Source organism: Amblyomma mixtum, chromosome 4, assembly GCF_055824585.1.
Source record: "Amblyomma mixtum isolate Tamu chromosome 4, ASM5582458v1, whole genome shotgun sequence".
NCBI classification, from domain to species: Eukaryota; Metazoa; Arthropoda; class Arachnida; order Ixodida; family Ixodidae; genus Amblyomma; species Amblyomma mixtum.
In genome coordinates, this window is record NC_143015.1 from 35,683,167 (window position 1) to 35,705,851 (window position 22,685).

The following is a 22,685-nucleotide window of genomic DNA, read 5'->3' on the forward strand; positions in this document are numbered from 1 at the left end:
GATTAATTAGTGAAATTTGAAAACTTCCAAAGTGCCAGGAACCCGGAAAAAGTTTCCACTATAAAGTTATAGAGTGTCAAAAGAAACTGCAATTGTGGTGGCCTTGTTGCGGACGTTCGAAAGTTTCTCCATCTCCTGAATGATATGTGTGAAATTTAAATTGTTTGCAACCGAAGCACATGCTGGGAATGCCATGTGTCTGACAGCATTCCTAACTCACCAATGACATAACGTGCACAAGTTTGCGAAGCTGCTGTCGCTGGTAGCATTATTCATTTTAGTATGCTAGCACTAGGGCTTCCAGTCTTGAAAAAACCCGTTGTCTGTTTGAGTGTCTGAAGCCAGCGAGACCTGCAGAAACGAAATAAATACAGCTGCAATTGAGTTTCGAACCTGTGGTGGCGCGAACAGGTCAGCTTCACTGGCCACTGCATGAGAGCACTGTGCTGTCATCGCAGCCAATCACCTCTCATGTTTAACTGCCATTCACTGGCCACTGCACGAGAGCACTAAGCTGTCATCGCAGCCAATCACCTCTCATGTTTAACTGCCATTCACTGGCCACTGCACGAGAGCACTAAGCTGTCATCGCAACTGATCACCTCTCATGTTTAACTGCCATTCACTGGCCACTGCACGAGAGCACTAAGCTGTCATCGCAATCGATCACCTCTCATGTTTAACTGCCATTCACTGGCCACTGCACGAGAGCACTAAGCTGTCATCGCAATCGATCACCTCTCATGTTTAACTGCCATTCACTGGCCACTGCACGAGAGCACTAAGCTGTCATCGCAATCGATCACCTCTCATGTTTAACTGCCATTCACTGGCCACTGCACGAGAGCACTAAGCTGTCATCGCAATCGATCACCTCTCATGTTTAACTGCCATTCACTGGCCACTGCACGAGAGCACTAAGCTGTCATCGCGATCGATCACCTCTCATGTTTAACTGCCATTCACTGGCCACTGCACGAGAGCACTAAGCTGTCATCGCAATCGATCACCTCTCATGTTTAACTGCCATTCACTGACCACTGCACGAGAGCACTAAGCTGTCATTGCAACTGATCACCTCTCATGTTTAACTGCCACTCTCTCACGTTGTGCATTGCTTGTCATTGCCTTCGTCAACTTCCATTCATGCGCAGTGGATCCAGGACACACCCCGCAGTTTCAGTGCCCTCTTAAGGTGTGTTAAGCAGTCGCAAAAATTTATACTGCGCTACTGTGCTACCACTAAAGTCCCCAATCACCGATTTCTCTTTTCTTTGCCTGAAGCCTGACCTCGAAACGATAATTAGAACCGAAAGCGAAACGAAAGGCAATGTGCTAGCGCACATACTTTGCGTTTGGTCAAGTAAGCTAAATGGGCTGCAGTTTTTATGCGAAGCATACTACTTTAGCTACCACTTCAGCCCTTCACCGTGGTTGTGCGCCTCCAAATCACGTGATACATGACGTCACGACAGTGGAGAAACGGGGGCCCACCTCGCGCCGTCGCTGTGGTTGTGCGCCTCCAAATCACGTGATACATGACGTCACACCACGTGACACGATGACGTCACGACAGTGGAGAAACGGGGGCCCACCTCGCGCCGTCGCTGTGGTTGTGCGCCTCCAAATCACGTGATACATGACGTCACACCACGTGACACGATGACGTCACGACAGTGGAGAAACGGGGGCCCACCTCGCGCCGTCGCTGTGGTTGTGCGCCTCTAAATCACGTGATACATGACGTCACACCACGTGACACGATGACGTCACGACAGTGGAGAAACGGGGGCCCACCTCGCGCCGTCGCTGTGGTTGTGCGCCTCCAAATCACGTGATACATGACGTCACACCACGTGACACGATGACGTCACGACAGTGGAGAAACGGGGGCCCACCTCGCGCCGTCGCTGTGGTTGTGCGCCTCCAAATCACGTGATACATGACGTCACACCACGTGACACGATGACGTCACGACAGTGGAGAAACGGGGGCCCACCTCGCGCCGTCGCTGTGGTTGTGCGCCTCCAAATCACGTGATACATGACGTCACACCACGTGACACGATGACGTCACGACAGTGGAGAAATGGGGGCCCACCTCGCGCCGTCGCTGTGGTTGTGCGCCTCCAAATCACGTGATACATGACGTCACACCACGTGACACGATGACGTCACGACAGTGGAGAAACGGGGCTCCAACTTGTGCCGTCGCTGCGGTTGCACGCCGTGTGAATCATGTGGTATGGTGACGTCGCACTCCTGCGCATTTCGAACGCGCGTTCACACTCGGTGTAGGTGAAACGCTCGCTCCACCGGGCAGGCGGACGCGGCTTCCATGGCAATCCAGGCGCCCATCCAACGCACGTCTTGGGGTTAGTTGGCGTTCCGCTGTAGCTATGCCGTTGTCTTCCCCCACGACGAAGGCTTCTAGTGGTTGTATTAAAATGACCAAGTATTCAACCAAGGAAAGCCGTGTATTACCAAGCCTAGCCATCAATATGCTAATATGCTTCGCATCTGACCAGGGTTAACCAAGTTAAGCCTCAGCCATTTTTTTTTTCATTCCACATCTTTGCAGCCTGTGCAAGGTTCTTTAAATCTTTGGCTTTTGCTAGGTGGGACATCTTGTAGGGCTATGTAGCTTGTGTGTTGTCGTGTTGTCTTGTAGCTCCAGACAGGGAACACTTACAATGGCCTTTTAACCCACGTACGCCTAGCGTTCTAGATGTAGGACACAGCTTTTCAGGGCAGTAACTCTAAAAGTTTATCGTGTAAACGGTTCCGTGCACCAGTGTTGGTTCAAGAGGTTCTAAACTTTTCCTATGCAAGGGTTGTGTCATGGGAATTCAGTTTTGTGCATTGTGTGCATTCAGAAAGATCCGCCGGCCTTCTCTGGATGCCATTATTCAAAATTCAATTCCTTGACAACATTGCAATTTCGCCAGGAAAACAAATAATTTTCATGTATTGTTGTAAGGAAACCACTGTGCGTGATGATGGTGATGGGAAATGTCATTTTAAAGTCAATGTCAAATGTTTGCAGCTTTACCATATGTAAGTTTTAGTGAGTTTGCAGAGTATCCTGCATTGTAGGGTGGTTGAAAGGTCGGTGTTAAGAAAAACGTTTCCATCAATAAATGGACGATTCTGAATTATCAAGTGAAATGAACATTTTGCATCAAAAAATGTTTACATTTTTTTCAAATTTGACGTTTCTGCACGTATGAATTAATGGAGCTTCTTTGGATAGCCTTGCCTTGGTATCATGTCAACTTTCCCGAAGGCCGCTGTGGTGGCTCAGTGGTTCAGTGGTTACGGCACTCGGCTGCTGACCCGAAAGGCGCGGGTTGGACCCCGGCCGCGGCATAGAGGCGATATTCCAGAGGCCCGTGTGCTGTGCGATGTCAGTGCACGTTAAAGAACGCCAGGTGGTCGAGAGATGAGGATCTCAGTACTCTGAAAACTTGTTGAGTGACTCTGAATGGCGCTAGGAAAGATAGAACATGAGGGAAGAGGAGTGAAGGTTGTCGGCATGGGAGCCATGTTTGTCGGAGGGGTGTGTTGTGTCCCTGCCAGAGCACGACAGCTTTTAGAGATGGCTGGCAACTGGTGTGACACATTACATAGCCGCTGCTTGTGCATGCTAAGGTTGTCATCATCATCATTTATTAACCCTTAAGGGTCCCGTTAGGGACATTACATAAGGGGGGGAGGTGGTACAGGGGTGTTCAGCAGTCATACATGAATATAAATATAGAATGAATATAAGTATAGAAGGAATATAGAAATACAGAAAATATAAAATATAGAATAGAAAAAAAGAGTTGAACAAGACGAAAAAAAGACAGAAGTAACAAATTCAAATAATCATGGCATGACAGAGTGTGGCAGAAAATAAACAAAAACAGATAACAACTTTGGAAGTAAAACAGGCTGGTCAGTTTGCAGGGCTTGGAAGCTGGCATAGGGTGCAGGGAAAAATGATTTGTCGTTGAGATGGTCGATTAGGAGCGGTCTGAATCTGGAAGGGTTAGTCTCAATGACAATGTGTTCGGGGAGGTTATTCCAGCTTTCCATCGCACTGGGAAGGAAAGATTTATTGAAAGAATTGGTGGAGCCGTGCAAACGCTGCATGCTTAAGGAGTTAAATAAACGACGAGATGATCGTACCGGAGCTCGTAGAAGGTTTTCTCGAAGTGCTGGAAAGTTAAAGTACAGTTTGTGAAAAAGACAAAGGATTGAAATTTTCCTGCTAAAGGCTAATGAACTGATGCAGAGAGATGATTTCAACGTTGTGATGCTGAGCTGAGATTTATACTGTGAGGTGATGAAGGGTGCTGCCCGATTCTGGATGGCTTCTAGTGAATCTATCAAGTAGGTCTGGTGAGCATTCCATATTGTTGAGGCCCGCTTAGGCAGCCTGCGTCGTTCAGTAACTGTTGTACTGCTTCTCTGTCGCAGAAGCAATCGCAGCCGAAGCATGGGCGGACGAAGCAACAGCCGGGCTACTCTTGAAGTGAGTCCTGCCGTTTTTTTCAACTCTTTTAGGCACCATATTTTGTTTTGATCGAAAACAATTACTTTCTCGTCAAAATAGCTTATTCAAGCTTCAAGAAACGAAATTTGTTAGTTTTCCAGAGCGAAAGACCAGCGGGTAAGTTTTAACAAGGATGTGAAAAATTCCATACAAAGATTCAGGTTGGTAAGAAATAGTGGCATTGGAATGCCCGGATTTGGCATCTAAGCCCCCCGAGGGATTGTGGGATCACTCTGTTTTTCGATGAGGCACATTACGCTCGGCATTGAGCAAAAACAGTCGACTTCATCGCTGGCGGCAAAAATCTGTCTGCATAAAAATGGCGGATAACGTGTTCACTCTTTTGTGAAATATTATTTACTGCGTCCGCTGTATACCAAAGAAAAGCTTAACTTTTTCGCGACTAGAGGGATGCTGAATTCGACCGAAACACTCAAACATCATTACTAGGTGCGGTACACTCTCAGAAAGAGCCGTGAGTTTGCTGTGTGCGCAGTTGTGTACAGTCATCCCCACACCTGTCTAGAACGCTCGAACGGCGCACCTTGCAGTACATGTGTATTGTTTACGAGGGGACTAGGGCTCAAGACAACACCTTATCAGGCATGCACATTCTCATGGATTCTATTAACTCCTTATGCACTACTCCAAGCCACAATATTTCAAGCCATCTGTTGAAAAATTATTTTGTTCATGTAATAAGTAATGTATCTCTTTTTCTTTCCTTGTTTTCTTCATGTAACAACTTTACCCCTCGTGTAATACCCCATACCTGGGGACTTTGAGGTGCGTTTTAAATAAATAAATAAAAAGATGTATCGGGCATGCCAGGCAGCAGTGATTGTTAAATATGCAAAACAAAGCACACCACTCGATTGCTCTAGACAGGTGTGTGGACGACTGCACAAAGCACCGAAAGGGTTAATGTGGTAGCAGTATAAGTCCGTGGTGAAATCAAATTCAAAGACGCAACAGTTGGTAGTGCTAACGAAAATTTGTCGCATCACACGGTACGATCACCTGTGCTTTTTGGTTGCAAGTTGCATCCCTGGGTCACTCACGTTTGTGTCCTGTTTTTAGCATCGCTCACTTCAGACGGTGTTTGCTGTATCACGGCATGATCTGGCGATTTTGGGATAGTCGATGGCACCACTCATTCGTGGCGAGGTAAACTGAACACACTGAACACTGTCCTCAAAGGTGCACGTCTTTTACCCGAGGTTGAAAAAGAAGTATAAATTAAAAAGGCTCTTAAATAGCAAAATATCCCTCCATCCTTTTCATACTGCAAACTAGCAGATATGAACTGGAGCTCCCGCTGACATCATTCTGACACCACTTTTGAGCTTTTCTATTCATCAAAAGTGATGTTGGGTTTTCTCACTACCCTTCGTACAGCTTACCTCCAGATTGCATAACGTTATGTATGAATGGCAGTTTACCAACATCCCTCAAGAGAAAAGTACACAACAGGTGTATCTTACCGGTACTCACCTATGGGGCAGAAACGTGGAGGCTAACAGAGAGGGTTCAGCTTAAGTTGACAACGCAGCGAGCTATGGAAAGGAAAATGATAGGTGTAACGTTAAGAGATCGGAAGTGGGCAGAGTGGGTGAGGGAACAAACACGGGTCAATGGCATCCCAGTTGAAACCAAGAGGAAGAAGTGGGCTTGGGCAGGGCATGTAATGCGGAGGCAAGATAACCGCTGGTCCTCGAGGGTAACGGAGTGGATTCCAAGAGAAGGCAAGCGTAGCAGGGGGTGGCAGAAAGTTAGGTGGGCGGATGAGATTAAGAAGTTTGCTTTGATGCAGTGGCCACAGCTGGCGAAGGACAGGGTTAATGGGAGAGGCCTTTGACCTGCAGTGGGCGGGGTCAGGCTGGTGATGATGATGATGTATCGCACGCACAACCGTCAACAAAGACTGGCTGGAGTAACATGGTCCATTGGAATTCCAAGCACGTGGGATGTGATCTGCCCACTCCAGAGCATCTCGCTCCATTGCTATGCTCAGTGGCCCATCTGACAGCTCAGCTCCTACGATGTTTATGCTGATCCCTATAAACATGCTGCAAGAAACGCTGTACATTTTACCTCAGTCGTGAAGCGAAACACAAGGTCTGCGCTTCCTTCAAATTCGTTGACAGTCCCACAATAAGACAAAAGAAAAACAGCAATGCGTCAAACCTTACTGGCTCCACGCTGAGTGCAGTACGTGTGGGGGTTGCCTGTGTGTGAAACAAAACTCTCGCTCAAAGCTCTCTTCACAGGAAGCATGACTGTTGCAGTATAGTTCACCGTGTGTGCAAGGAAATTGATAATATGTGTACAGTTAACACATATGTACAGAATCTGAACTTACTAGACGCACTAATCATTGTATTTTGTTTCATTGTCTTCACTGTCGTGGACATCCACACATTTTACTATTCTTCCGTTACACGTTTTGAGAATGCACAGTCTTGGTCAAAAGTCTTAAGGCCACAGCGTTCAGCTGTAGCAAAATGAATGTCCCTAGAAAGTTCCATGTAGCGGATAATTAAACACGAAAGTCAAGCAGGAAGTTTCTCTGCATACAGAAGAAACCTACTGCTAGGGTTTCAAGGTCATTCGGCCTTTAATAGTTCTGTAATGTCTCTGTTATGGGGCTGAAGCCAAAAGCCTTTGGCCTTAAGACTTTTTACTAAGACTGGCACATTCACCTGTGAGCATGTCAGCAGTGGGTCTTGTGGACAGATTAGTATGACTGGCGTCGAGTGAAGCAGTGATCAGTGAAGCTGTTTCTTGTTTTATTGGGTTTGTATAACTTCTTTCTGACACGAGGCTGGCATGTTGTACACAATATGTGCACAACTCTTTTTTTTTTGTCATTTTCGGTTACTGCTGGGATGTAATGTGGTATGAATGGGTGGAGCTTACGTTTGGAACCCTGTACAACAAGCCACGCAGAACTGTCTCGAGGCAGGCATGTGAAATTAATGTAAAAAACAGCGATTAAGATCAATGCCTCTTTGTTTCACATTAAGTGCCAATGCGGCTTTGGAAAATCTGTGTTTTAGTTCCCTTGTTTAGAATGCATTGGCACTTTAAGGACGGGCTTGGGGATCGGAGGGGAATGAAGTACTACTTGAACTAACACATGATTTATTCCAGAGCATTGATAAATAAATATGGCATGCTTACTGGGAAGTCCACTGCATGCTTAAATACAAAATTTCACTGAAATATCTTAAATAGTTTTGACATCATAAAATTTTATATGCTTCATTGCTATGCCAAATTTGCAGAAAGCCTGGCATGGCAACAGTACGAGGTAGTAGCCTGCAATCACTCTCTAAGTTTCACCCACAGAAATGGTCGATGCAGTGATGTGCTCGAAATATTTTTAGCAGCCTGATTTTTTTTTCTACACAGAATGTTACATCGACACTTGCATAATGCACTTATTATCGGAATGTCAAGTTAGTGACAGAGTGAAAAAAATGGGGAAATAATTTAGAAATTTAGGAACGTGACTGCATGAAGAATTTAACAAGTAACACAGTACAACAAACTGCTTGAGAATCCATAAAGCCATTTCCATGCTATGCTTTTTGCAAGCAGGGCAGTCGGGTAAAAAAACACTTTTTAGAAAACTGGTTTTTTCACACAGATTTTAGCCAGTTTTTTGTTAGCTATGATCACAAAAGCTGTTTTTAAAGTCACTTGCTGGCTGTTTTGGGAGGAAGTTTTTGGGTATATATACAACCTTATAGATACCAAATCTGGCGTTTACTAAAACCCAATTTTTTTGTTAAGAGATTTTCATGATTTAAGCCCCGCATTCCCTTTTAAAAGTGGTGAAATAAGCTGAATTATTTACACAATAACTTCTTGTAAAAATGAGTCAAAAGAAGTATGACTGACGTTCTGAAGCCATTGTAGAATCATAACGTGGACATACGAGGACCTGACAGAAATTGCGTAATTATTTGTCAGGGAGGGCGGAGCTGTAATTTTCTGTGCAGTCTAGCATGTTACTCATAGATATATCAAAAATTTGAATATTTCCTTGCCACTGGTCAATAATTTGTGACTGAAGGGGCTAAGAGATGGCACTCCTCTCGCAGACATCAGACTCGTCGGAGAGCCGCCTACAAGCCAGCGGAGAACCCTCCCGGCGTGGCTCCTTCGGCAACCAGCGCTCCCTGACCAACGAAGGGCTGGTCCCCACATACGCCGCTGAAGCAAGCCGGTACGTCCACCGTTTGGTGAAGCTCTCCTGCAGCGAGAGCCGTGAGCTTGCCCTGCATGCCTGCACAGCCATTTTGCACGTGCAGTGCTCCAGCTGAGTGCCAGTCCAAATAATTTCAGCAGAATCACTGAGCAAGTGATGGACATGCATGAGCACTTGTAGGCACCCATTGGACTCGGGGCCTTCCCCACTACATGTGCCTCCTATGCAGTAGTCAAACTTGACGGGAAGACAACTTGTTGGACCACATTCAGACTAGATAGATAGATAGAGAGAGAGGGAAAGGCAGGGATGTTAACCAGAAAGGTTTCTGGTTGGCTAACCTGCACAGGGGAAGGGAACGAGGGGAATTAAAGAGGGAAGAGAGAAGGAATGGGAAACACAGTCACAATCTATCAATCAAGGCAGTCTCTCTCAAAAAACAAAGCAGTGCCTTGTAAGCCTTGATGGCTGTCGACTGTTGCGGCCACAGACCGAGGATCTTGGCCTCTGTGAAAGGGCGAGGATCCAGGCGGTCCAGAGCACAACGCAGCTTACGTCTTTCGTTAACAAAGACAGGGCACTCACACAAGTGATGAGTGATTGTCTCTTCACAGGCACAGTTTACACAAGAAGGGCTGTCGGCGATCGCGATCCGGAAAGCATACTTATTTGTGAAGGCAACACCGAGCCATAGACGACACAGTAATGCTTCAGAGTTGAAAGAAGTACATAGTGAAAACCAGTGGCAGTAAGCACCTTTTCATGAGCTACTGCTTCCTAACACACGTGCCGGCGTCATTGCTTAGTCAGAATGGTGGAGCCGAAAGCAAAGGTTTAATCCGGTATTCACGAGCCAGAGTGGATTGCGTTGAAGGTGGTAAAGTAGTGTGCAGTTAACTCCTTTGTAACAAACCTGCTTGGTAGCTAGCTGTTGAGGTTTTTGTCGGCCAGGCTAAAAAGTTCTAAAGTCCTGAACCACACAGTACATGTGGACACTATCAGGCCAGTCTGTATGGTGATGCCACTGTACAGGCAGTGATCAGAGATTGCTGCTTGGATGTTGACGAACCGTTGCTTTTAGCTCTGAAGCGCACTGCACATGTGGAAGTCTGTGTGTTATCTCCAGTTTTCAGGGTTGTCAAGCATTGCACTTGCCACCCTGCCTTGGGCAAGCGCCATACATGCAGAGCTGTCCTAGCTTGGATAGATTCCGCTTGTGGAGAACACAATAATAAAATTAGAAATGGAGGGTTGACCAATTATAATGATTAGGAGCTGCAAGAGGATCCTTCTCTACCTTCCCTTCCCTTGCGCTATTGTTCGGTAACCTTGAGCATGAGCTGTACCATTATGACCGCTGCCTACCGCTACTTGTAACTTCACTAAGCCACTATTGTCTGTCACTGAAGTGACCTCACCAAGTTTCTAGCACCAGCATTTCATTTGGGCCTGTGTGTCATTATAGCTGATGTGACATTATAGCCAGTGTGCCATTATAGCCAGTGTTATTGTAAACGGAGAGTTGGAAGGTGGAGAGCGGAATCTTCCCCCAAACACCGCCTGCCTTGGTTGGCGGGTTTGAGGCTTCACACAGACGCCGACACCGGACAGTTATCCCTGGCATGACCCTCGTAATGCTGTCACATTAAAACGTCTCATTAAAGACGTTTCCAAGACATTTCAAGATATAAAGACAGTTCGGTAGTGTTACAGGAGGTTTCTCTGCCTATGCATTGGCAGATCATTTGGCTGGCATTGATCACCGATTGGGGCCTCATGCAGTGCCATTGTGGGAGGCACAAGCATCTCGGAGAACTATGCCTTTGCGGGAGTCCACCACATCTTTGACCAGCATCGGGATGCAGGTGAGTGTTACGGACCAGGCCTCACAATTTCATGCTTAGGCTCTAGTTGGCGGAAACTGGGACGAAGTCTTCCTTTTCACTGTTGCACTAAAGTAGTCTCTAAACGGGGGGTGAGCGTCTTGAAAACTTGTTTTTTTTATTTGTCAGTATAACTTGCTGAAAACTTGGCATGCAAGTTTATAATAGAATGCTGATTTCAAATATGCATTTAGATTCAAATAGGTATATTGCCTGGAAGTATATTGCCAAATAACTTCCCAATTAGGCCATTTCTTACGGGCATTTATCCTAATCTCTCAGTTAAAAAAAAAGCTTTTTTAAGAATATGGAGACTTTTCTAAATGTCCGTCGCATATCCTAAACCTTTCCTTTTGTTTCAAAACATGATAGATCAGCAATTAGGTCAAGTGCGGGCTAATTGCTGCCACATTTATTGTTTATTTATAATGAACAGAATGACTTTAGAGGCATTTTGTTCGCTTTAGGATCTGTGATGTGCCTTTGCAGTTGTCTACTTATTCTTAAAAAAGCTTTTTCTAACTGAGAACTTACCATAAAGGCCCGTAAGAAATGACGTAATTGGGATATGTTATTTTGGCATATATTTCCTCTAAGAAATTATCTAATTGGGACATGTTATTTTGCCGTATATTTTCTTCCGGGTGAGATATATAATTGCATATTCGAATCAACATTCTGTGACTACCTGCATGCTAAGTTCCAGCAATATATGTTGACAACAAAAAAAAATGAAGACCCTTGTCCCCCCTAAAAGGAACCTCACTCTTTGATGTATGTTGCGCAGTATGCTCCATAGATCTGTGCCCCATTGACTCCTCCTACTCTCTGCGCTCAGTTCAAAAACAACCAACACGAGAAGTGCCTTTCAGCCAGTCGCGTGGGTGCTTGCGCTCTGCGATCAGCGGAGTAATACATAGTAATACGCAGAGTGATCTTTGCAAGTGTGTGGTTTGCTCACGAACCAAACAACACTTGCAACAAAATGTGATAGCGTCCCACCGACCACATGAAAATGGTTTATGTTGGTCAAATGTTTAGGGGAATCCCCCAGGGTGAAGTAGATTTGTAATACGCGAGTAATTACTCATTGACATCCACCCGAGTGAAGCCAAACGGCTACAAAGGAAAGCTGTACAGCTTTCTCAGAAACTTCGTAGTTAAAGAAAAATTCGTCCTGGTCCGGGGTTCGAACCTGGGACCACCGCTTCACCGGAGCAGTCGCTCTACCAATTGATCAATTCGCTCTCACCCTACCATAAGCTTGCCGTCCCGGTTAGCTCAGTTGGTAGAGCGACTGCTCCGGTGAAGCGGTGGTCCCGGGTTCGAACCCCGGACCAGGACGAATTTTTCTTTAACTACGAAGTTTCTGAGAAAGCTGTATAGCTTTCCTTTGTAGCCGTTTGGCTTCGCTCGGGTGGATGTCAATGAGTAATTACTCGCGTATTGAAAATGGTTTATGGGGGTTCAACTTCCCAAAGCGACTTGGGCTATGAGGAACGCCATAGTGGAGGGCTCCGGAAATTTCGACCACCTGTGGTTCTTTAACGTGCACTGACATCGCACAGTACACGGGCCTCTAGAATTTCGCCTCCATCAAAATTCGACCGCCGCGGCTGGGATCAAACCCGTGTCTTCAGGGTCAGCAGCCGAGCGCCATAACCAATGAGCCAATGCAGTGGCAGTTCACATGAAAAAGTGTAGTTCCATGGGGATGTCTTGGGATTGCAAAACTGGGGAGTGAGTCAGACACGGGGCCTTCAAGAAAGTGGAACTGTGATCACCGATGCACCACAAGGAAAGAATGAAGTGTGCGCTTCCGCTGGAGCAGGTGTCGGGGTGTATCACCCTGCGGTAGCAGTCTCGCAAAAGCTTTATCCGTAACCAGGAAGATACACCAATCAAATTTCCAGTACACATTAAACAACATTCCTCTTGATTCGGTGTCCGAATATAAATATTCAGGCATAACACTAACCTCTGACCTCAGATGGGATTCTCATGTTAACAATGTCACATCAACTGCCTTAAAACAGTTATTTTTCATTAACAGACGCCTCAAGCTAGCACCATCAGAAACAAAGCTTCTTGCGTATAACACATATGTCAGACCGATTCTAGAGTATGCTAATGTTGTTTGTTTTCCTTTCACTCACAAGCTTACTAAAAAAATAGAAGCAGTGCAGAGGAAGGCGGTCAGATGTATATTTAATAAACACAGGTTGACAGACTCACCAACAGAACTACTCAAACACACAGGACTACTAACCTTTCAAAACAGAGCAAAGCTAGTGCGCCTTAAAACCATGTACCAACTCGTACACAATCAATTAAAAGTCGCCACTTCAAGATACATATCACAATCACAAACGCGACAAACACGTAATAAACACATACACACTCTAAACGAGTTTTCATTCCGTACTGACACTTTCAAATATTCATACTTCCCTCGTGCCATACGCGAATGGAACACCTTGAACACATCCATTGTTAGTAATCCATCATTGAATTCCTTTAGCACACGTGTGGAAAATCAACTACTTATATCTTAGTATTTATTGAGTTCATATGTGTCATCACGAAGTTATTCCTTCCATTTGTGTTTTCACTTGTGGTATTATTGTCCGCCAAAATCATGTCACATGCTCCTCATTCTGGTTTATTTGTTATACGTATCTTCTAATGTATATTCTCGTGTCATGTTTTTTATGTACTTTGATTAATTACCATTGCTATTTTGTTGTGTGCCTCTGTACTTTTGAATGCCCTCCCTGTTACGATCCCTGATGGGATTGACAGTATCGAATAAATAAATAAATAAAATAAATGTACAGAACTATTTGGATGGTGGCGAGAGGCACCGTCAAAATAGAGAAATAGCACTGAACAGTGTTGAGGTGCGAGACAGCAAAGTGTCCCTTGCTTGACATGCCCTACAGTTGGCCTGAGTAAAGGTGTGGTGCATAGCAACTTCAAAAGTGCCAGCCAGGACACAGTGTCACGATTGTCGGTGCTCTTTTCCAACTGTGAGGCCTCAGTTAGCGTGAAGGATGATTCTAGACTGCTTCGTGGTAAACCAGGACGGTGGCACCATCTGTTGATAAATATTATAACAAAGGCCTGTGTGATTGGTGGGCAATATGCATTTGGCTTTGGTCACTTTCTCTGATTGGATTTGCGATGTAGTCTGTTTGCGCAGAAAAAGTGCCTGCAGTATCTTCAAGGGGTAATATGTTTGCCTAGTTTAGCTTCTTGGTTTTCCTTGGGTCCCTTGTAAAAATGTCAAGGGGGCCCTTTGGTGATCTAAAGTGCGGTGAGGCGAAAGCCTTTCCCGCAATACTCTCCAGCGCCCTTATGCTAGACAAGGAGAACTGCATATGGGCGGTGCCATCTGTTGTAAACGTCAGAAATCACAAACGTTTTATGTAAGGGACGAATGTACGGATGGACAGACAGAGTTGTGGCCGCAAGTATGAGCCATTAAAGGCTTTTTGCCTTAAAAAACGTGTCAGTCTTGCCTCAGTCAAAACTGAAAGCCAGCGAAGCTTCCATGCTTGGATGTTCGTACCAGTAATCCCTTTCCCGCATGTTTGCACAGTTTGCAGAATGATGTGTGTCTGCGTTGTTCTTTTCGCTGCATTGTCTTGTGAACAAAGTCACGCAGTGCAATTCGCTCAGTGTGCATACATGCTGTGCATTACACCTGATGATGCTGCAGTGACCTCTGTGCGGTTTGCCAACAACGAGAAGTACGTGCTGGGCTGCTCCTCGGCGGACGGGAACCTCTCCATCTGCCGTCTGGACCCCCCCTGCGTGCTGTTCATGCTCCAGGGGCACCACGGCAAGGTCACCGGTGAGGGAGGAGGGGCCTACTGCTGCTGCCCTTGTGTGTTCAGATGCATTGTTTAGTGTGAAGCACTGTTGGCCTCATAACCTGGAAAATGCCTTGTGTGGGGTGAAGCCTCTGAAGTTAGTCACGTGATGCGGGAAATGGTGGGAATTAAGTGAGACTTTGAATGAGGGTCACCTTGGCCAACCTGGAGAAATGAGATATTGCCGTGACTGGGTTTCACAGCCATGGCAGCGCGAACAGATCAATCAATCAATCAGTCAGTCAGTCAGGTTTTATTTCACATCAAGGATGTGAGGAATAAGGGAGTAATTACTCATTGACATCCATCCGAGCGCAGCCATATGGCTACAAAGGAAAGGCTCTCGCCCTACCATAAGCTTGCCGTCCCGGTTAGCTCAATTGGTAGAGCGACTGCTCCGGTGAAGCGGTGGTCCCGGGTTTGAAGCCCGGACCAGGACGAATTTTTTCTTTAACTACGAAGTTTCTGAGAAAGCTGTATAGCTTTCCTTTGTAGCCGTATGGCTGCGCTCGGGTGGATGCCAATGAGTAATTGCTCCCTTATTACAAATCTACTCCACCTTGGGGGATTCCCCTAAAAACATTTGGTCAACACTGTTCCCACTTCGAGTTATTGATCAATTCGCTCTCGCCCTACCATAAGCTTGCCGTCCCAGTTAGCTCAATTGGTAGAGCGACTGCTCCGGTGAAGCGGTGGTCCCGGGTTCGAACCCCGGACCAGGACGAATTTTTTCTTTAACTACGAAGTTTCTGAGAAAGCTGTATAGCTTTGCTTTGTAGCCGTATGGCTGCGCTCGGGTGGATGTCAATGAGTAATTACTCCCTTATTACAAATCTACTCCACCTTGGGGGATTCCCCTAGAACAGTTGACCAAAGATGTGAGGAGCAGGGACAAAAAGCCTATACAGGCTTGAGGAGGTCCCCGCCCCCTACAGCAGCTTCACTGCGCACAAGAACCCGCACTCACACAACACTACAGTACATGTTATGCCTGTGACATATTTAAATGAAGAGCACATTGCATCGAAAATAAACATGTTTAGGGCATCCATAAGGACATAACCATCAAACATTTGTGTCAAGAGGGAAGGCACAACAGCAGGCTGAGTTAATACAGTAAAGAAAGAAACGATATTGTGTGAGCTTCACCTGCCACTGCACGATAGCAGATAGCACTATGCTCCGACTGGGTTTTGAAGCCCTGGCAGTGCGAACAGAGCAGCTTCACCTGCCACTGCACTAGAGCACTGTTCTATTGCTGATCATGTCTCATTTTAAACTGCAACACATTCTTGCGCTTTGCATCGCACATTGTTGTCATCATCAACTTCCATCTGTGCACAAGTTACGAAAGGAAACGCGCTTTCAATCACGTTTTCAGGTACGTGGCATTGGTTTCCACCTGCGAAAACCTACTTTGGAACAATATTTTGTGGTTAGCAATGCTAAACCGCCAGCAATTTTTTTTTATTTTTTCAGCGCACACATGTCTTGATAGGTCGGCACTGCTTAAAATAAATAGGGACTCTGACACTTGGGCAACAAACAGTGTCAGTGATGGTAGCTGAAGAAAGCTGTGTCTTGACTTAAGACACATAGGATACCATAGGATCACCACAGGACCACCATAGGATACCCTAAGGCTACAGCTATCCACACTGCTGCTTCTGCGTGCTCGGGCGGTGAGTGAGAGAAAAGCCCCAAGCCACGGAACAAACGCTTGCCACACTGCCACCAGCCAATGTAGTGTGACAAAGCCTGCTCCAACTGCATTGGTACACCTGGCCAAATCTTTAACTGGCTCCGGTGTTGCATTGCCAGATGCGTCTTGTAACAGGTTCTTTTCGGTTACACCGCTGGCATATTCATGCTGTAATTTGACACGTGAGATGGCATTTCATGGTTCCTTTTTGTTCATATAATGTTCGAGTGGAGTACTTGAGTGTTTAGATCAAAGTTATCAGAAACATTCATTGTCTGCCACTACCAAGAGCCAAAACAAGCGGCATACGCAGCAGTGGATCTGGTCCATATGGCCTCCTTGTCTGGGTAAACTACCACTCCTTTCATGAAGACAGGTCGTTTACCCAGGGTAAGCGCAAACGCGCCACCTAGAACCATTGCTGCGTATTCCACTTGTTTCGGCTCTTCGTAGTGGCAGACAATGAATGTTTCTGATAACTTTGATCTAAACACGCAATTACTCCACTCAAACATTACGCATCAAATTACAGCATGAATATGCCAGCGTAGTTGCCAAAAAGAACCTCTTACAAGGTGCATTTAGCGATGCAACACCCGAGCCAGTTAATGATTTGGCCGGGTGTACGTAAAGTAAAAACTGCATGCATTTTGCCAGGAAAGTTTTTGAAGTGATGTGGTCAATAATATGTTGTATCTGTGTTTGATGTATTAATTTTGACTGTAATATGCTTTTGCCAGTTTTGTGCACAGGCCCATTCATTAGAAGTTTTGTTTTTTGCCGCTGAAAGAGTGCATTTGAGCAAATGGAGAAATAATGCTTGGCGTCGCTGGTAGAAATTGAACCCATTGCTGTGACATTTTGTGGTAAAGCAGACGGGCGTGTTGCCAACTGAGTCACCACCACTAGGCGATGATGAGGCAGTCAGCAAGGAAGAGCTTGTAGCTGCAAAGTACTGCACCGTCCTTTGGAAAGCACAGGTGCTTGGCAGTGCAGCATACGCCCAACAAATGGCTGGAAAAATGTGGGTGCTATACTTCAGCCCTTTGCGGCATGGCCTCCACGATTGTGCATGCAACTTAAAAAAAAATTTTCTGGGCCTCTAAAGGTGCTTTCACGAGATCAGTGTGTGCCAGCTATGTTTTCGAATCCTTCCTGGACAGAATACTAAAGCCATTTCATGCCTAGAGAAAAGAAAAGATCGCTGCTAAAAAAAAACAAGAAAGAAAGAAAGATGGACATTGCGAATCTTTACGGTGTGCCTAAAAAACGCTGTCTGGTGCAGTTACTTTTTTGTTTTCTTACAATCTGGAATGCTTCACTAAAGGACACTGTAGCTTAGCTTTTGCCGTGGAAACGGCTTCGGACAATAAGGAAAATAATTAATTGGGCGCAAATGTTTTTTCTTTTTTAAGAATATGCCTGAAATTCTGCGATTGTGAAAGTGTGCTTGCCTGCTTGGCATTCTAGTTTTTGAGTCACTGGTATTATTTCCTTTAAATGGGGGTTCAAAATATACGCACACAAATTCTCTCATTTCTCTAAATAGTAGAGCATATTGCGTGTCTGAACGAGTTAGGCACACTTAGTAATTGCAAGCAAGATGAGGAGGTTAGGAAATGGGGGGTCATGTGCATGCATTTCCACACTAGCTGCGTGACTGCCAGTTTCTTCCGAGGCAGCGAAATGATTGAAGCTGTTCCGTCCTTGCCATGCTGGCAGGCTTCGAGTGGTCCCTGTCCAATGACCTGCTGGTCTCGGGCTCCCTGGATGGCACGGTGCGGCTCTGGGACGCCACCACGGGCAGCTGCGTGCGCACAGTGCCCGACCCAGCGGGGGGGGCCATCCTCTCCTGCGTCTTCCAGCCAGCCAACAACAACATGGTGGTCGTATCCTCTCCCTCCTCGAGAAGCGCACCATTCCTGTCACAGTTGTTGTTGTAAAGTGCACTACCGTATTACTCGCGTAATGAACCCACCCCTCCACTTTGGGTGCTGAGAATTTACTTTTTTCTTTTTAACCCTTAATCTGCCACTCCCGAGATAACTCGGGCTACCACGTATGCACACCCCCTGCCTCTCCCGAGTTTACTCGTTTTGGCTTTTTAACTCACCCCCTGCCACTGCCGATAATACTCGTGTAAAAGAAAACTATGGAAACATGTACTGCCATCTATGAAGAGACTCCGTAAATTCATAGATTTTGTAGGGTAAATTTTAAACAACAGATGGCGTCCATGTTTCCACATCCGAATCACTTCGTTTTGGTCTGCGCACAGCAGCCATGAGGCTATGTGCCACACTCGTCCGCACTTTGACGGACAAAGAAATTCAAAATTGCTTGTGAATTCGGAGTCCAATGATAATGAGAACGAGGAAGGAGCCCACCTAAGTGCCTTGTCGAGTGATGTCAGTGATGAAGTCCCCCTGCCACCGAAAAATCCGCGTAAGAAGAGGAAATCCGACAGGCATGAATGGTGCTGGAAGATTTGATTCAGTACAACTAATATCTATAAGATTATCCTGAATAAACATGTCTACATGTCCTGCAGAGCATTTTAGTGCGTTACTAGCAAAAAATGTCCAGGAAACTAACATGCAAAAAAAACCCGGCAAGGTGTGTGCAGATGTGAGTAAAAAAACCTGGCAGTGAAAGGGTTAAAGGTGCACTGAAGAGGAATCTGAACTTGTCTTTTTGCCGCGGGAACTCGATCTACACGTTCCGAGCTTTCTTAGAAACCTCGATTTATTGCCCTGTGTGGTCGATTTCCGTAATTAAATCGAATTAACGTCCGGCTCCCGCCTTTTTTTTTAATTCTTCTGCGTACGGTGGGCGGAGTCGACCAACGCGTGGAGCGCCTTTCACCCAGTCCCGTGGCGGCTTGCCGCTCTGCCATCGGCGGAGTAATACGTAGTAGTCCGTAGCAGCAAATAGTCCGCGCATATTTTTATTTCTCCGGGCTTATTTTGCAGCTATATTATCTGCGAATGAAACTATTTATTCACGGAAACCTAAAGAACAAAATAAAGCGAAAGCAAAGCCTCCACGGAGCTGGCTGAAAGGCACTCCACGCGTTGGTCGACTCCGCCCACCGTACGCGGAGAATTCAAAAAATAAAGGCGGGAGCCGGACGTTAATTCGATTTAATTAGGGAAATCAGCCACACAGGGCAATAAGTCGCAGTTTGTAAGAATGCTAGGAATGTGTAGATCGAGTTCCCGCGGCAAAAAGACAAGTTCAGAATCCTCTTCAGTGCACCTTTAAGTGTTAGCTTTTCTTAGTGCATCCCTCAGTTTTGCGCTGACCTTGGCAGCGTGCCGATAACTAGCATCACGGTGTGTTTCATCATCAGCATCAGAGAGAAGCATAGCAGTCAAAACCAGAAGGCTATGAGACATCCTCCGCTGAAATGCCATGGAGGATGCAGGGCTGTCACACCCCCAGGCAATTTGGTGAGCTCAAGGTCCCTCTCCATTATCCCTCACTCACCACAGCTAACATTTAAACGTTTGTATCGTGCGCTCGTAACCGTCCTGTGAATTTTTTTTAACCTCCTGTAAAAAAAATGTACAGTAAGTGGAAGGCGACTTTGTTAAAAAAATTTAATTTCTTTAAATCTAAAGCATACTGGTCCATGTTTGTGGTACACAGTGCAATTCACACAATCACGATTAGGCTGCACATAAGTATTCAAGGATGCATGAATTGGGGGTCCAGTGATTAAATTTTTACGTTGATATTGCCTTCCATTTACTTCTGATGGCACCCGTACATGACCTGCAGGGGTGGTGTTCAGAGTGTTCGTTTTGTCTCACCGTGATTGGCTGGTGCCTTTGACTGTCACGGAATCCTCAGCTCGCTTGTGGAGTACAGCAAACACCTTTTGTAGTGAACGATGCTGAACAACATGAACGTGGCTGACCATGTGCTTTTGTTGATTATGGATGGATAGACGAGGGGGCTGACAGGCAGGCCAACATAGATGAAATTTCGACTCTCTCAGAAAAAAAAAAAAAATGTGTTGAAACTTTTCTTTTCCTCGTAATCAGCCCTCCCCTCCAAACTGATGTCAATTTTCCTGCAAAGAAAAAAAAAAGTGGGTTGATTATGCGAGTAATAAGGGCATTTTCTTGCTCATCTCGCAGTGAACATCTGAACACAGCTGCAAAAGCTTCCTCAGTATCCCTCAAGAGTAAAGTTTGCAACAACTGTATCTTACTGGTACTCATCTATGGGGTATAAACATGGAGTCTAATGAAAAGGGTTCTAAATTTAGGATAACACAGAGAGCTATTGAACGTTAAGAGGTGTAACGTTAAGAGATCAGAAGTGGGCGGAGTGGGTGAGGGAACAAACGTGGGTTAATGACATCCTAGTCGAGATCAAGAGGAAGAAGTGGGCTTGGGCAGGGCATGTAATGCGCAGTCAAGATAACCGCTGGTCCTTAACGGTAACGGAGTGGATTCCAAGAGAAGGCAAGCGTAGCAGGGGGCGGCAGAAAGTTAGGTGGACGGATGAGATTAAGAAATTTGCGGGAATACGGTGGCCGCAACTGGCGAAGGAGAGGGTTAATTGGAGAGACATGCGAGAGGCCTTTGCCCTGCCATGGGAGTAGTCAGGCTGATGATTTATTTTATATATTTATCTATTGCAAGTACCTACAGCGCCCATGAGACTTTATTGGGGGGGGGGGGGGGGGGGGGATATTGCTGCATACAATAACACATGCAAAGAAGATATTGGGAAACATATGAGCAAGGATAACACAACATACTAAAAGAAGACTGAATGAGTTCAGAAGTAGTATGAGTGATAACACCTCGGCACAGCGCTGGTAAACGCACGAGACCTGGAAGATATACGTCAGATTATCATCTCAACAGCACTTTGGAAATCGGGTGCACGAACCACATCATTCAGAAGCTTATTCCAGTGCAGAATTGTGTTAGGAAAAAACGAATTTTCCCAAGGGAAACTGCCTCCTGCATGTTTTTGTGTAAGGTGCAACATGTGAGACCAAAGAGCAGGGGACTCAGGCCCTTCTCCTCTGTCTTGTCTCTCGTGCATTTGGATGTTTTCCCTGCAAACTCGTGGATTTCTTTGTGATGGTGGAAGGGCTCTCGCTTTCCTTGACTCGTGTGTGGTGGTGCGTGCCAGACCGGGAATGACAAGGGCCTCGTCCAGGTGCTCAACATTTCGACAGGCATCTACCTTAAGGTCAGTGGCCTCTGTCGACGTTGCACCAGAACAACTTGTGCAACGTCCCCTTCCCTCTCGTGTTCTTTTTTTGTTTGTTTGTGATTTCATGTCGTAAAACATAATCATTGAACTGTACACCTTGCCCATAGCTTAAACTGAGGATTTTTTTTTTTTTTACACCAAAAGTCGTTGTATACAAGCATGATGTTCGTAAACAAATGTGGCGCTGTGGTCGGCAGCGACTTTTGGTGTAAGCAAAGACGCAGCTTGCCAACATTGCGTCAAACTATGTTTCCTTCGAAAGCAATTTGCATATGGTATTGTTTCACAGGATGCGCGTAGCTTGTGGTTGGAAAATTTTGCATTCATGCACTTTTCAACCTGCCAGCCCGACGGAATTGCTAGGCAGAGTGTTGCATCAGCTTCCTTCACTGCTCCGAGTTGGCAGCAAGTAACAGCATGGCCACGGTGGGTGACTATGTTGGCAGATTAAATGAAACCTAGAAAGTATGAGGTACAGAGGGAAAGTAATTGTGTGCTGTTGTCAACTTCTGGACCGATACAGCGTACCCGATTGCTAGTGCAAGATGTAGGACGGCAGGATGCGCGACGCGAAGCAGCTTTTTCACATGGCAAACCTTGTGATGCACTTCCTGTTTTCTCCAAGCCACTTCACTCTGGAGAAGGGAGAAAATTAGTAGACACCTAAGTCGTAGAGTTACTTCCATTAAGGCAAATGCAATCTCTCTGTTCTTTATTGTGCTTGATGAAAACAGACATCTGTGGCAGGAGTTGAGGTGTCGCTCTGCAGTATTGCTCCCTTTTTGCTCTCTTGGATTTGGGAGAGCTGCACAAGCGCATGTTACATGGACATTTTCCTTGAGCTGCAAATGAAATTTACATTCGCCCTGCTCAGCAGATCTGCTCCTTGTTTTGAAATTTGAGTTCAACTGTGCACCTTCTGCTTGATCATTGTGGTGTTTAATATGATACGTTTGCTGTGTTTGCCAGGGTGTGAGAGACCTAACTGCAGTGAGAAAACTCTGATACTAATCTTTGAAATTATACTTTGTGAATAACAGCCTGTGGGGCGAGTTGGTGCATGAATAAATGAATGGTGGCGCAACGACAACAGGTCAAGACAACACTTGCGCACACTACAAACTGTTTAGTAGACGGAAAGGGGGTACTATAGTATTTATTAAACCCAGCTCAAGCATGTGACACAGCACAATATCGCTCCGAACCTAGCCAGTAACAGGAAATCGGCA

At 45.7% G+C, this 22,685-nt stretch overlaps 1 protein-coding gene across 4 annotated transcripts in view; it reads left to right on the forward strand.

Moving 5' to 3' along the window:
* The window catches only part of LOC149346123 (WD repeat-containing protein 13-like), a 45,842-nt gene that overhangs the window by 2,679 nt on the left and 20,478 nt on the right, over positions 1–22,685 (forward strand). For all 4 annotated transcript variants that reach the window (XM_089586347.1, XM_089586349.1, XM_089586351.1 and 1 more), the window contains 6 exons: positions 4,464–4,518; positions 8,649–8,773; positions 10,538–10,620; positions 14,360–14,494; positions 17,938–18,104; positions 21,373–21,432. In XM_089586347.1, coding sequence (XP_089442473.1) covers positions 4,464–4,518; positions 8,649–8,773; positions 10,538–10,620; positions 14,360–14,494; positions 17,938–18,104; positions 21,373–21,432 — 625 coding nt within the window. The remainder of the gene's footprint in view (positions 1–4,463; positions 4,519–8,648; positions 8,774–10,537; positions 10,621–14,359; positions 14,495–17,937; positions 18,105–21,372; positions 21,433–22,685) is intronic.